General features: G+C 56.4%; 1 protein-coding gene across 1 annotated transcript in view; it reads left to right on the forward strand.

The window, feature by feature from the left end:
• LOC102367803 (major histocompatibility complex class I-related gene protein-like) overlaps positions 1–13,200 on the forward strand; it is an 18,653-nt gene extending 5,453 nt beyond the window's left edge. The window contains exons 3-7 of the mRNA XM_006032281.2: positions 4,557–4,829; positions 5,290–5,583; positions 6,131–6,220; positions 6,639–6,671; positions 7,309–13,200. Of these exons, the coding sequence (XP_006032343.1) occupies positions 4,557–4,829; positions 5,290–5,583; positions 6,131–6,220; positions 6,639–6,671; positions 7,309–7,415 (797 nt within the window). The 3' untranslated portion in view covers positions 7,416–13,200. The remainder of the gene's footprint in view (positions 1–4,556; positions 4,830–5,289; positions 5,584–6,130; positions 6,221–6,638; positions 6,672–7,308) is intronic.
• Positions 13,201–13,207: the final 7 nt, after the last annotated feature.

Below are 13,207 nucleotides of genomic sequence, written 5' to 3' on the forward strand. Positions count from 1 at the left end.
GCAGCGGGAACCCCAGGCTAGCGGGTGTGCTCCAGGGAAGGGGTCGGCCGGACGGGAGGCACCCTAAGGGAGGCACTCGGAGCCTGGAAGGTGGTCGGCGCAGGGAGGTGGGCGGCTTCACGCAGGAGCGCCCCCTACTGGCCCGCCACAATATTCACCACCCTGGCTGTGCAGCCCTTTCCCCTGCCTTTGCCCCACTCCCTCGCTCACCATGGGGGCCTCCATCTGCACTCCCCAATGCCCCTGCCCCCCAACAGACTTACTGGCAGGGTGCTACTCTCCAAGCTGCCTGGCTGCATTTCTGACAGGATGAATGCTGCGGCTGTAAGCATGCACATCGCATTTATCAGTGACATTATCAGCTACACAGGCAAAAAAAAAAAAAAAAGCTTGTGGCCGATAAAAGGAAAGCTAACATTATCAGTGCCGATAATGCAACCGATATATCTATACACCTCTACCCAGCCCTCGTTCCCCAGGTTGGATCCCCCAGGCTGATGTGGAAAGAGAAACCCTGTGTTCCTTATAGGGGTGGGAATGGCTGTTGTCTATCCTGCCTCAGCTCACAGCTCCCCAGCTCGTGCTTTCTCCTGTCACATGGAGCTCCCTGAGCTTTGCCCCAAGCATCTTGGTGTCACCAACAGGTGAGGTGTGTTAACCCATTCTGCCTTCCTGAGAAGGGTCAGCCAGGGGCTGTTGCTGCCCTGTCACATGCTGCTAGGGCCCATGTTGCCAGCTCTGACATGCTCCAGCCCCATGTGTGGGGAAGGCTGCTGCTGCTGTCTTCCAGGGCACTGGTGAGCAACTTGGTGTCAGGCACCAGGAAAGCCAGGTGAGGGGCCCAAGTCCTCCCCTCCCACATGCCAGCTGCAGGGTCTAGCTGGAGCCCCCTATCCTGTCCTGCCCTTCCCCAGCCCACACAGAAAGGAGCCTGCCTGGCCCTGTGTTCCCAGAAAAGGGGAGCTCATCTCTGCCCACTGCAGACTTCCTTCCCCTATCCCACCCCCCCACTCTCCCTGCAGCCCCTTTGCCGTGGGCAGGCAGGTGCTTTCTCCTTTGTCCTACCTGATCCCAGTGTCCCTGCCATCTCCCACCCCTTAGTGCTGTTTGCAAACATCCTCTAACCCACCTCCCTGGGGTCACTGTCTCCAAGCCCTTGTGTCCTGCCCTCTGGTGCTCAACTGTCTGCTGAGAACACTGACCACTACACCTGCGAGGAGCTGAGCAGGCAGAGACTGTTGGCAAAATGGGGAAAGGGCACAAAGGAAAGGTGGTATCACAACAGGCAGGGAGGTGAGAGGGATGTGGGGGTGGTTGGGCTTGGGACTGCAGGAGGGGAAGCTGGTTGTAGGGTCAGAGGGGCTCCAGATGGGGCTGGAGGCAGTGAAGGGGCTGCTGTTCCCTAGAGGAGCTGGTGTGGATCCCAGGGCTGAGAGCAGGGCAGGGAAGTGCTTGGAGGAACAGGAAGGGACCAGCTGATGGGAGCAGGTGTTGGAGGGTGCAGAGAAAGGAACAAGAGGAGAATGGGGGAGGGAGGTGGGAGGAAGCCAAAGGGGGAGTTGAGAATCCCAGGAGAGAAGGACTGGACCCCTGGACATGTGAGGGCCGTGGTGGGGCAGTGACCATGGAGACACAGACGTCTGTGCTGTAGGAGCTGTGGGGTGCATGAACCAGGCCCCGTCACCTCCAACTTTATGGAAATGGGAGACTCTTCTCTAGTTTGCTTCTGCAGTCATACAGCTGAGCGCAAGCAAAACTCAGGCCTCTGGGCTTGGCCCTGCATGTATACTGCCCACCAAAGATTCATAGATCTTCAGGTCAGAAGGGACCTCAGTAAACCATAGAGTCTGACCCCCTGCCCTAAGCAGGAAATAGCGCTGAGGTTAGATAACCCCAGCCAGGTTGGAGCTCCCAGGCTGAATTTGGAAATATCTGAAGCCCCAGGTTGAGGTGGAGGATACCTGCTGGTAGCAGGGCTGTGGCAGGCCAGAAGGGGGTGCTCCTGTGCTGAGCCACCCACCTCACTGTGCCCGACCACCTTCCAGGCTCTGAGTGCCTCCCTGGGGGCCTTATGTCTGGCTAACCCCCTTCCTGGGGCACACCTGAAAGTATGTGGGTAACACTGCCACTGCTCTCAAGTCTCGGTCTGTTAGTGGCTCTGTGCCTCATGAGGTACATGGGCTTTATAGACCTGAAGCATACTTGACCCCCTGCAAGAACTTGGGGTGCTTCCCTTAGTCTGAAGCACAAATTGAGATCTCTCTTAGTCAGCTGAACCAAGGGGACCACGAGGCATAATCTAGACCCTCTCTCAGTAAGTCTCCCACGCCACGTACAGAGGAAAACTTTTATTTATTACAGGGAGTAGGTTTGGAATAGGGTACAGGGTAGAGCAATATCAGAGAAATACCGTAGAGCAAAAAATGGCATGGTAGCCTTTGATCACGTATCTGAGTTACTGCAAACGATATATCTAGTTAGATCTCAGGTAGCTTACTCACAAGTGTCATCTAGATCCAGATGGAGATTCCCTCTGAAGGCAAGCAGTTCATTGACCATGAGTTTCAAGACAGAGAGCGAGTTTCAGATGGTCCAGCTTCTCTGAGAGTCCTCATCATGGTTGCTGCCCCTCCTCCTGGGAAGTCTTTAACTTACATATACCTTATGACCTCATTTACCTGATCCAAGGAAGGCCAGCAGTTGTTGACTGTCAGCCAACCAATTTGAAATGCATCACTGGTTGCCAGGTAGACTGGCAGAGTCTGCAGCCCCCTCCCAGTCATGATGGCATTGCTTAGAACAATAGGGAGCTTAAGCCCCCACCCAGGTGTGTGAGGCCAGTCACGTAGGCAGAGGGAACAGGGTTCCCCCTCCCTCAGAAATGTATACAGCTCAGGTTACAACTCAGGTTTACCTGATGAGATGAGGCCTGGGGTGTCTGCCCTCTCTAGTGACCATGGTAACCAAATTGTCAGATAGTTCATAAGCCTGATAGGAGAGTTTGGGGAGAGACTGAGATGGCATTCTGCCATAAGGGCAACCTATGGTTCTGGAATTATTCAAATGGATTTGGACCTGATTTGGCTAACTTGACTTGGGGCCCGAACATTTTTCCTTAAAAATAAAAAATAAAAAAATGTTAAAATCCACAGCTCGGGCTCTGCTCCCTCAGTCCCTGCTGCCCCACGGTGTGTCTTCTGTGAGAAGATGCACCACACTGCTTTCCAACTTGGACTCATCCCGGATGGTTTCCCTCTGCCCCTTCCTCTGCCAACCTTGCCCTTTCCTTCCAGGGACCCGTTCCCACCCCTCCTCCCCCGCCCTGGGCTCCTGCATTCCCAGGATGCACGTGGGCCACAAGTTGTCCCCTCAGCCTTGTTCTCTGTGAATGGAACCCCCAAGCTGTCCCAGTACTACCTTCTGCCCCTACCCAGCCTGGCAGCCGTTTGTGCAGGGGTGGGCAACTATTTCAGCTGGAGGGCCGCTTAACCATCCAGAGGTTTGGTGAGCTTTGAGGGCTGCATGGGTAGCCCCACCCTTTAACAGTTGTTCTGCCCCCTGGTTGCCATCTTGGGAACAGAAGTCCTGCTCCTAACCCCTGACCTTTGCCACCCGAAGTCCCTCCCCTTGCTCCTCAGAAATACTCCAGTTGGGGTTGCCATCTTAGAACCAGAAAAAACCAAATCATATACTAAAAAACACCTAGTGTAACATGTTAATTTTATTGCAAAAAATCTTTTTGTCGTGATTTGTGTTTGTGTACTGTATATTGAGGTGATTGCATAATAATGCAAAAACTTCTGGCGGAGTCCCGGGACCTGCGTGGCAAGAAGTGCACTGCAGGCAGCTGGCTCTAGCGCATGGAGCCAGAGCTGATGACGCGCAAGTGTGGGGAGTGCATGTATGTGACGGGGATCTCTGGTGATACAGGTGGGCAGGCCAGGCTGAGCTCCTCACCGCGACGTGCAGCACTGGCCAGAGCTGTGTGCTGCTGGGTGACAGTGCCTGCCTCAGGCACAAGTGCCCTGAGCACCTCCACTTCTGCTGCTGCTGACAATGCCACTGCCTGCAGGGATTGTGCACCATGGGGGAAGTAGTGGGGGTGGGGAATCTCCTCACCCTGCCACCCAGTCTCCATGCTGCTGCTCCCCTGGGCACAGACACTGAGCGCGCTGCTGCCAGCCCCACCCTGATGCTCCTCGATCCCGCCTAGCTACAGCTCCCCCCTCCGTGACCCCAGGCCTTGCTGCTTCCCTGCCTGCTTCCCAGAGCAAGCAAGATGCCAGGGAAGCAGAGCAAGTTCCCAGCAGCTGCAGCAGGGTGGGAATGAGGCATGCTAGGGTATGTTTGGGGTATGTGTACGTGGGCACCTTTCTCCCAGCCTTGTAGGCAGAAGGGCTGTGTGGGGAACAATTAGTTGATGGGCACCATGGGACAAATGAAAGTGCCTGATGAGCTGGGTCGGTCCCACAGGCTGTATTTTGTCTGCCGCTGCCTTTGTGGCACCTCCCCTCTGAGGCTGTGACCCTGACCCAGGGCCTGGATCTGTGTTTCAGGGTCTCACACTCTCCAGCTCATGTACAGCTGTGAGCTTGGTGAAGATGGCAGCCCTGGAGCCTATGTGAAGTTGGGCTATGATGGGAGAGACTTCCTCAGCTATGATCCTAAAAAGCGCACCTGGGCAGCAGCCCCAGCAGAGACCCAGGTCACCCAGCGCAGGTTAAATGAGTATAAGGCCTTTCTTCAGAGTGCAGCAACCTACATGGAGGAGACCTGCATCGAGTGGCTGCAGAAGTACCTGCAGCACGGGAAGGCAGCGCTGCAGAGTAGTGAGTCCTGGTGTCACCCCTGCCAGGGCAGCACTGACCGGGGCATCCCCTCCCACTGGGGAATGCCCACCCCATCCCCCTAGTCTGAGACATCAAACACTGTGTCTCAGTTCTGCTACTGGGCAAGACCCCAGCACTGCTGTGGGACGCAGTGTGTCCTGTGCTTGCTGTGGTCCGGCCCCCCAGCTGGGGAGAGCCCACAGGATGCATGTACCCAAGCTGTGTCTCTGAGAACAGAGATCAGCTGTATTTGACCCTGTTCCTACAGCCCCAAGCCCAGTGCAGCTGTCTCCTGTCCCCTGTGCTCCCACCCTGGTGCCATCTGCTCCTCCTTGAAATGACCTTTAGAGACAGCTTTGTATGGCCCAGTGCAGGGGCCCAGCCCAGCCTTCTGGCAGGGATCTCGGGCCCAAAGGTCCAGGTGGGCTGGTCAATCTAATGGGTATCTCCTCCCTCCCAGAGCACCCTGTGGCACAGGTGAATGACAGGCCGTCATCCCGGGATGGACTCACCACCCTGTCCTGCTGGGTCCACGGCTTCTACCCCAAGGACGTGGCTGTCGTCTGGCTGAAGAACGGGGAGGCGCAGCCCCAGGAGACGAGCCGCTCAAGGGTCCTTCCCAGTGGAGATGGGACCTACCAGATCTGGGCCACCATCGAGATCAACCCCAGCAGGAACCACGATTACACCTGCAGTGTGGAGCACGTGAGCCTGGGTGCAGCCCTGAGAGTGGCCTTGGACAAGAGCAGGGTGGGTGAGTGACCCCCACATGTGGCCTTTCTGGCATGGGGTAGTACCCACGGAGGTAATATATAGTTACTCTCCCATGTTCATTGCTCCTTGGAACATCTTGGCTTTACGCCCACTTCGTGGAAATGGGAGACTCCTCCCTAGCTCGCTCCTGCAGCCTTATGGCTAAGGGCGAGTGACACCCAGGGCTATCTGAACCCCAAGTCTCTGGGCTTGGGCCTGTACATAGGATGCCTGCCAAAGGATTTGGAAACATCTGAAGCCTCAGGTGGGTGTGAAGGATATTTGCCGGGAGCAGGCCCACTTATAGTTCTCAGCTGACTCGCACATTTGGAATGGATTTGGCTTGGAACGCAAAAAAAAAATACATAAAAAAGAGGAGACCCCAGACAGTAGTGGAGGGAGTGGCTGACTGACCCTGTTAAGGGAGGAAGGACTGGGGTGAGGGGGGGCAGAGGAGACACAGAGCACAGATGTGGTGTCATGTGTGCCTTGCAGTGGTGGGGGCATGTCTGGGGTCCCCTTGCTCACAAGCCCCTTTCTACTTTCAGAGCCTGAGTTCAACCTGATGCTGATCACAGGCCTGGTTGTCACTGTGGTGCTTGTTGTTGCCGTGTCAGGCTCAGCTGTTTCCTTCCTCAGTAAGTGCTGGGTGAAGCCCTTGGGGCCAGGGCATGCTCAGGCCTTGGGACAGCGTGTGGAGCAGGAAGGGCTCATCACCACCATGGTTGGGAGCTGACTGGGGACGGTGGATTCTCCAGCTGCTCTGGGCTCCCAGGTCCACGTGCCCCAGGGGCGGCAGCAACCAGAGCCCAGCACCAGTGCTGTGAGGCTGCCTTGCTGAGGGTCCAGGAGGGCTGCTCCCAAGCTCCATGTGAACCTTGCCCCACAGGCCCATCCCGTTCCCCCAGTGCAGGTGTCCTAGCTCCGCATCCACATCTGAGCCCACCATTTCCTGTTGGGCAGGCAACTCCTTTCTGGGCTGTGGCCCCAGGTTAGAGCCGTCCCTAGTTGTGGAAGCAGCTGATGACATTGCTAACTTCTGCCTTCTTTCTGCAGGGAGGCAGGGAGTGGGGTACAGAGCAGCACCTGGTGAGTGTGAAGCCCTCTCCTCTCTCTCCTTGTCACCGGTGCTGTGTGGCTCTGTGCAGAGCAGCCTCATGGGCAGAGGGCTTCACCCAGCCCTACACTGCCTCCCTGCACCCTGAGGTGCAGGGCAGGAGCTGGAGATGCTCACACAACCCCCTTCTTCCTCCCCCCTGCAGGGAGCACTACCACTCCAACACCTACCTGAATAGTAAGTGCTGGGGGCTCTGGCCTGAGGGACCCTCCAAAAGAGATGCTGCCCCTCTGCAAGCCAGTTTTGAGAGCAATGGGTCATGCCAGGCTGGGCAGTTGCAGGGGCTTAGTGGTGGGAGAGCTGCTTGACTGGGTGTGCACCAGCCTTCTTGCTCCTAAGGGAGAGGGGCAGAGTGGGGGTGTCCATCATTATCCCTGGCAGCCTGGGCTCTGGGGCCTATGGGTCCTGGGAAAGGGCTGCAGTATGAGCACTGCTGGGAGCAGAGCTAGTGCAGGTCAGGACACCTGTCTGTGGGAGGTGTGTTGTGGGGGGGCATCTCTTCCCCCTCTGTGCAGGGAGTGATCCCAGATGGAGCCTAGTGCTGGGTCAGTGCCTGCTTGGTGCTGCAGTCCCTCTGGCTCCTTCATCTCCCATGTCTTGTTCCCACAGCTAAATGGATCCTGGTGAAGTCTGCGCCACCTCCTGAGGGGCTCATGGAGGAGGAGAGAGAACAGCACAGAGCAACGCACTTCAGCCTATTTGCACCTTCATTTTAGCCATGATTCTGCCAGAGCAAAGCCCCTTGCCCTCGGACAGCAGATAGCTCATGTGTGACATGGAAACTCTGCTTGGCTGCAGCCTGGCAGGGGTGGGAGCAGGGGTGTTCTGGGCATTGCTTATTGTGGTTTAGCAACGTTCCTTGTTTGAAACAAAAGAAAAAACAAGTTAGAGGTGAGATGCCCTGGAGAAAGGAGTCTTAGAGCAGGGAAATGAGCAGGGGCTTGCATGAATCGGTGCCCTGAAGCCCCCTTCCCTCTGTCTCCAAGTTAACTACAACATAAACTTCACAGTGTCTTTTTGCAGGGACTAAGTTGCTGTTCAGCTTGTGTAGTTCCTGTCTGCTGCTCCGGTTTGCCCAGTGCACAGTGCCTGCTCTCTGCATCCTGGGAACAACTGCAGGACAAGGCTGTGTCCACAGGGTGACTCGCACCAGTAGCACCATCAGGACATGGATCAAACTGGGATAAGAGGAATTTCTTATCTAACCTGGTGCCCAGGTGGCTGAACACCCCGCTGCTGTCCTGGATGCCAGACTGCACCGGGGCATCAGCTGCTTGGTGCTGGGTGTGCAGAGGAGGCCTAGGCTGGGCAGGGGCAGCCCCAGATGCTCTGGTCCTTTTCCCTGGCCTTAGGTCCAATGGACACAATCTTGTTTTCCTCCTTTCCCTTTTCCTTTTGTTTGGGGTGAGAAGGGGGGAGGAAGAGTTTAAGACTGTAAGAGCTTCTTTAGAGAATAAATGTGCACATCTGGCAGCTTGGGACTATTTCAATGCATGTGCTCTCTCCCCATCCTGTTCGGAGGCTTCTCTGGGATGGGGCTGTGGCTGTGGAGGGGCACATCAGGCCACAGGAGCAGTGGGGAGGCTCAGGCTGGACATCATGGGAGGTGCTGGGGAGCTGTAGCTGTCACCAGGCAGCATACCTATCCCACCATGTCCCACCCTGACAAGGCTAGTTCTGAGCCTCCTCCTGACTGCAACCAAGCCATGTCCTGCGACCAGACTGGGAACTTTCCCCAGGGTCCCTTATTACCAGGGCGGCACCTGTCTGCTGGCAACAGGATCTGTGTGAGGGCAGGGCCCCTCCTGCTGCTGCAGTCCTGGACACCTAGGTTCTAGTGGTGAAAGGGGGAGCAGGGTCTGTGGGTTTGGACTAGGGGAGCTGGGAGCCAGGACTCCTGGCTTCTCTCCCAGCTCTGAGCATGGTTTGAGGTCTGGTGGGTTAGAGCTGGGCCAGCAGGGAAGCAGGACACTGGTGTCCTCCCCCAGCTCTAGGAAGGGAGGGGGTTTGATTGGTCAGAGCAGCATGGGGACTGGAAGCCAAGGCAACAGGAAATAAAAATAGTTCTCAGAAGTGATGCGAGCTGGAGAGCGCCTTGTGCAGACAAAGGAATGGAGCGGCTCTGTTGCCAGCCCCTGTATGGAGCTGGGGGAGGGGAGCCTGGGTTCCAGCCTGGCTCTGAGGAATCTGGTGTCTGGGGGCACAAAGGCAGAGGAGGGGACGTGGGTGGGAGGCCGGACACCTGGGTTCTGTTCACACATTTGCCATGACCTGTCCTTTCCCTCTCTGCCCCTGTGTCTCTCCATGCTCCATCACCCAGGGCACCAATGCTGGGCAGCACCAGGCACTACTGCCTCACCCCACAGCAGGTCTGTGGAGGTGCTACAGCTCTTGCACTGCCAGGAGCATAGGTGGTGGAAGGTGGGGGGCGCTAACTGGGCTCAGCCCCCCCAAACGCAGGCAGCCCGTAAGGCCCTAGGGCAGCCCAGCTGCAGGCTGCTGCAGGGGGGGAGGGGCGCATGCACGCACATACCCTGCACAGCCGGGATCACAGCTGGCTGAGCAGGCAGGTTAGTTTCTTTCTGTTTTATTTACCTGGGCTTCAGGGAGGCAGATCGAGACCCCCACAGTTCAGGAGGCAGTGTGATAGGAGCAGGGGCAAATCATTCACCCCTGCCCTGCTCCCTCCTGCACTGTGGGGATTGCCCCATGACCTGGCTTGGGTGGGGCCAGATTCACAGGGCCAAGTCGTGGGGCAGTGGGAGCCCGGCGGCTGTTCCAGGGGCACGGGTGGGGGGCTCCCGCCACTCTGCATACCACAGGGGAGCCAGGGGAGGGGGAGCACATTTCTCCCCCTTGATTCCCCCATGACATACCCCTGGATGACCCGCCAGGCTCTAATTGTCCTACAACCCGGGCCAGCCAGGGCTCCATTCACGGTTAATGGGGCCCCAGCCATGCTGGGTCATGGGTCAATCAGAGCCCAGCAGCACCTCCACAGGTGGGCTACAGCTGTGAGTTGTGCTCTGCCTGCTCCATGCCTCGCTGCTGCCTTTGAAAGTGGCACAGCGCCATGTGAGTCCCACCGCTGGGCAGGGCAGCAAGACACATGGCGTGTGAAAGAGACTCCAGGAGGAGTTGTGGGAGTGAGTCTGAAGTGGAAGAGTGACCCATGAGGGCCTGCCCCCAGTGTCATTGTGGAACACGATAGCCTGGATTGACTTTGGCTTAATCTATCCCACATGGGCTTCTTCTGGAAGAAGAGTGTTCATCTGCTCAGGGAGCAGCTCTGGAAGGGACAGGCCCTTGGGTGTAATTTTAGTCTTTTTGTATTATATTATTGCTAGTTGTATTTAATTTTTTTCCTCCCCGAGTTTTTGACATAACAGGAGAAATCTCTATTAGAAATCTGGAACATGATTAGGGCCTGAGTCTGCACTCAGTCATTTGACACATTATCACTTATTTTGTGTGATGACTGATCAATTTTTTTCCCCCTTCTTTAAGATTTTCTTTACATCTCTTCTTAGCTCACACAGCTTGCAGTGAACTTTAAACACGTAAATAACACACACCACAAGAAGTGACTGGTTCTGAGCTCTCCTCCATTTCCCGGTCCACAGGTCTCTGTGTGGCTGTTAGGGCAGCAACCAGAAGGCTGGGGTTGGCTGTGGGCCTTTGGCCAGGGGGAGGATCATGGCAGATCTGGGGCTGTAACAAAGGCCTCTTGCCTTTGGACCAACTGAGGATGCAAAACAACCTCCTGCCCAGGGTTCTTGCTGTTGCTGTCCAGAAATTGAACCCCTCCTGGGTCCATGAGTTTGGGGCATGAGGCTTTCGCAGAGCAACTCCACCCTGTTGTCTTGGCTGTGGGTCCTAGGGCCCAGCCCTGTTCCCTGGTTGCCCAGCACAGAGCAGGGCTGCGCTGGTTTTCCAGTCACTTTCAGGACAACAAAGGTCTGTGCTGGGGGGGACCGTCCCTCTGGCGCAAGCAGCCAGGCTTGAGAGGGGGGAAGTGGGCTAGAAGCAGTGGGGCTGGGCCGATGGAGAGGGCCTGGAGTGTAAAGGCAGTGCTGCCGGGGCACAGAGCAGGGCTGGACTGATCAGCCCAGACCAGAGGAAGGATAAGAATGAATGAGAACTAGACGGCCGTATCAGCCTTGCATGCACAGCCAGCCAGAGGGACGAGGGGCTGGGAGAGGGCTGTGGGGCCTAGCACACAGCCTGGACCTGTTGAGGGTTAGAGAGGATGCGGGCACCTCAGGGGGATGATGGACAGGGGCTGGGACCCCCAAGGAGGCTGGGTCTAGAAGGCTGGTATGACATCCCCTTGGGGGAATTTGGGGGGCTCCATGCTCTGGGGACTTGTGCTGTGATTATGCCCTGCAATGGAGAATGGCTGGGGTCTTTCAGCAGAGGTCAGTGGGGCCAGAGCCCCAAAAGGCATTGGGATCCCTGAATGAATGCAGGAAAGGTCTCAGCTGGAGGTCTGTGACCAGGACAGGGGTGGAAGAAGGTGTGCCTTCTAGCCCCTCACCTGCCCCCTGCCCTGGGCAAGGGGCTTGGGGAAGGGTCTGTCCCTGAAGGCTGCAGCAGAGCTACCAGACCCCTCCCAGCCTGGCCTCCTCCGTGGGCAGAACATGTCCCCAGTATGACCGATTCCCCTCAGCTCCCCACCCCCCAGGTTATGACAGGACAGACCAGGAGCTATGGCCTGGTCTCCAGAGCCAGGGGGAGCCAGGCTGTCGCCACTGGCTGTATGCTATCTGGCCCTCTCCACCCCCTCACCTGCACCCTGGCCCGGTCTGCTGCAAGGGGGATGATTGGCAGCTGTCCATGGTGCTGGGCGCAGGGAGGATTGTGGAGGTCAAGGGCGCAGTAGGGCAATGCAATCATCAGGAAAGGGGAGATGACCCCCTTGTGCCCCTTCCTCCCCAACACCTCAGGGCAGCTGTTTCCCTCTCCCTCCATGAGGTGACAGGCCGCGGGGCAGGGAACAGGGAGACCCAGACCCAGGGGCTGAGGGACTTTGCACCCACAGATGGGTTGGGGGGGCAGACCGCCGGGTTGGGAGCTGGGTGTTGGTCCCTCACCCCCAGGCCAGGCAGCTGGGCCCCAGGGCTGTGAGGTGCCAGGGACCAGCGGGGCTGGGTGCGGGGGGTGGAATCTAGACAGTGCTGGGGCAGTTGGGGGCAGCGGGTCCTGAGGGGAGCTGTGGGGGAAGATAATATGGCCCTGAGCCATCTCAGTCAGGCCCCGGCTCTGCCCTTCCCCTCCAGGGACCCTGCAGCTGCCAGGTCCCCTTCTCCGGGGAGGAAGAGCAGTGACAGCTCAGTGCCATGGCGGTTGTCTTGCTGTGCAGGTGGGTAATGAGGGCAACGAGGAGGGGAACTGCAGCTGCCCCTTCATCCCTGCTCTGAGCTTGCATGGTGGGTCCTGATGGCAGAGGGGTTCCAGCTTGTCACCCTGCAGAGGCTGAACGATCCCAGGCCTGCAGAAACAAGGGTGCACAGGGGGAAGCAATCCCCAGTGCAGCTTTGGCCCCCTTTTGGAGGGGGCACTTGGCAAAGGGGATGTGAGGGGGGAAATGGGGAGAAATAGGGTAAAACCTGCAGAAAATTTACTTTGGGGCTTGGGAACTGGGGACACACGGAGGAGAATTTATCCTGCTATTTGGTGGCTGGTGAGGAAGAGGGCTAGATCTGGGCGGAGGGATGATTCCCACCGTGTGCCTGTCAGGGAGTTGCTCATGGAGAGGGATTGGCTGTGTCAGTCTGAAGTCAGACAGAAGGCAGGGTAGACAGGTCCCCTTTGGTAGACTTTGAAGGCAGAGACAAACTTCAGCCAAAGCAGAAAACTAAGAATCGTGCAATTAGTAAACCAGCTTTTTTTGATGTGAATACTTCCAATCCTCTTCTTCTTCTTCCCTTAACACCAGAGGATCTAGGACAGGGGCAGGCAATTATTTTGGGCAGAGGGCTGCTTACTGAGTTTTGGCAAGCCATCAAGGACCACGTGACAGGCAGCCCAGGGCAGATAAATATTAATTTTATAATTTTTTTAGGGCCGGCTAGAATGGCCTGGCAGGCTGCATTTTGCCAACCCCTGGTCCAGGAGGACAGGAGGGAAAATGATATTATTCTTGATGAAAAAAAAATGTGAATGACTTCCACATGCACAAGAAATGAAAAACTTAACAGAAAAGTTCAAAGGTAAAGACTATCAATAATAGAGGTTTCCAAAAAGTTCAAAGCAGCTATGTGTGACTCTATATGTGCGTGCAGGCACACATGCATACTTTTTCTCTCCACTTTCTTTTTTTCCCCTTCATGTGACCACTAGAAGAGAGAAAACCACTGCTAGCCACAGACTTTTAAACTACACCTTGTTGCAATCAAATCACTTCTTTTTGTTTGAATTGTATTGTATCAGCTGTAGATGACAGACAATTGAACAGGAAACTGAGCCACAGGATTCATTCGAATAAAGCTGATGCAGTGTCTCAGGA

This window comes from Alligator sinensis, unplaced genomic scaffold (assembly GCF_000455745.1).
Source record: "Alligator sinensis unplaced genomic scaffold, ASM45574v1 scaffold634_1, whole genome shotgun sequence".
Lineage (NCBI taxonomy): Eukaryota > Metazoa > Chordata > Crocodylia > Alligatoridae > Alligator > Alligator sinensis.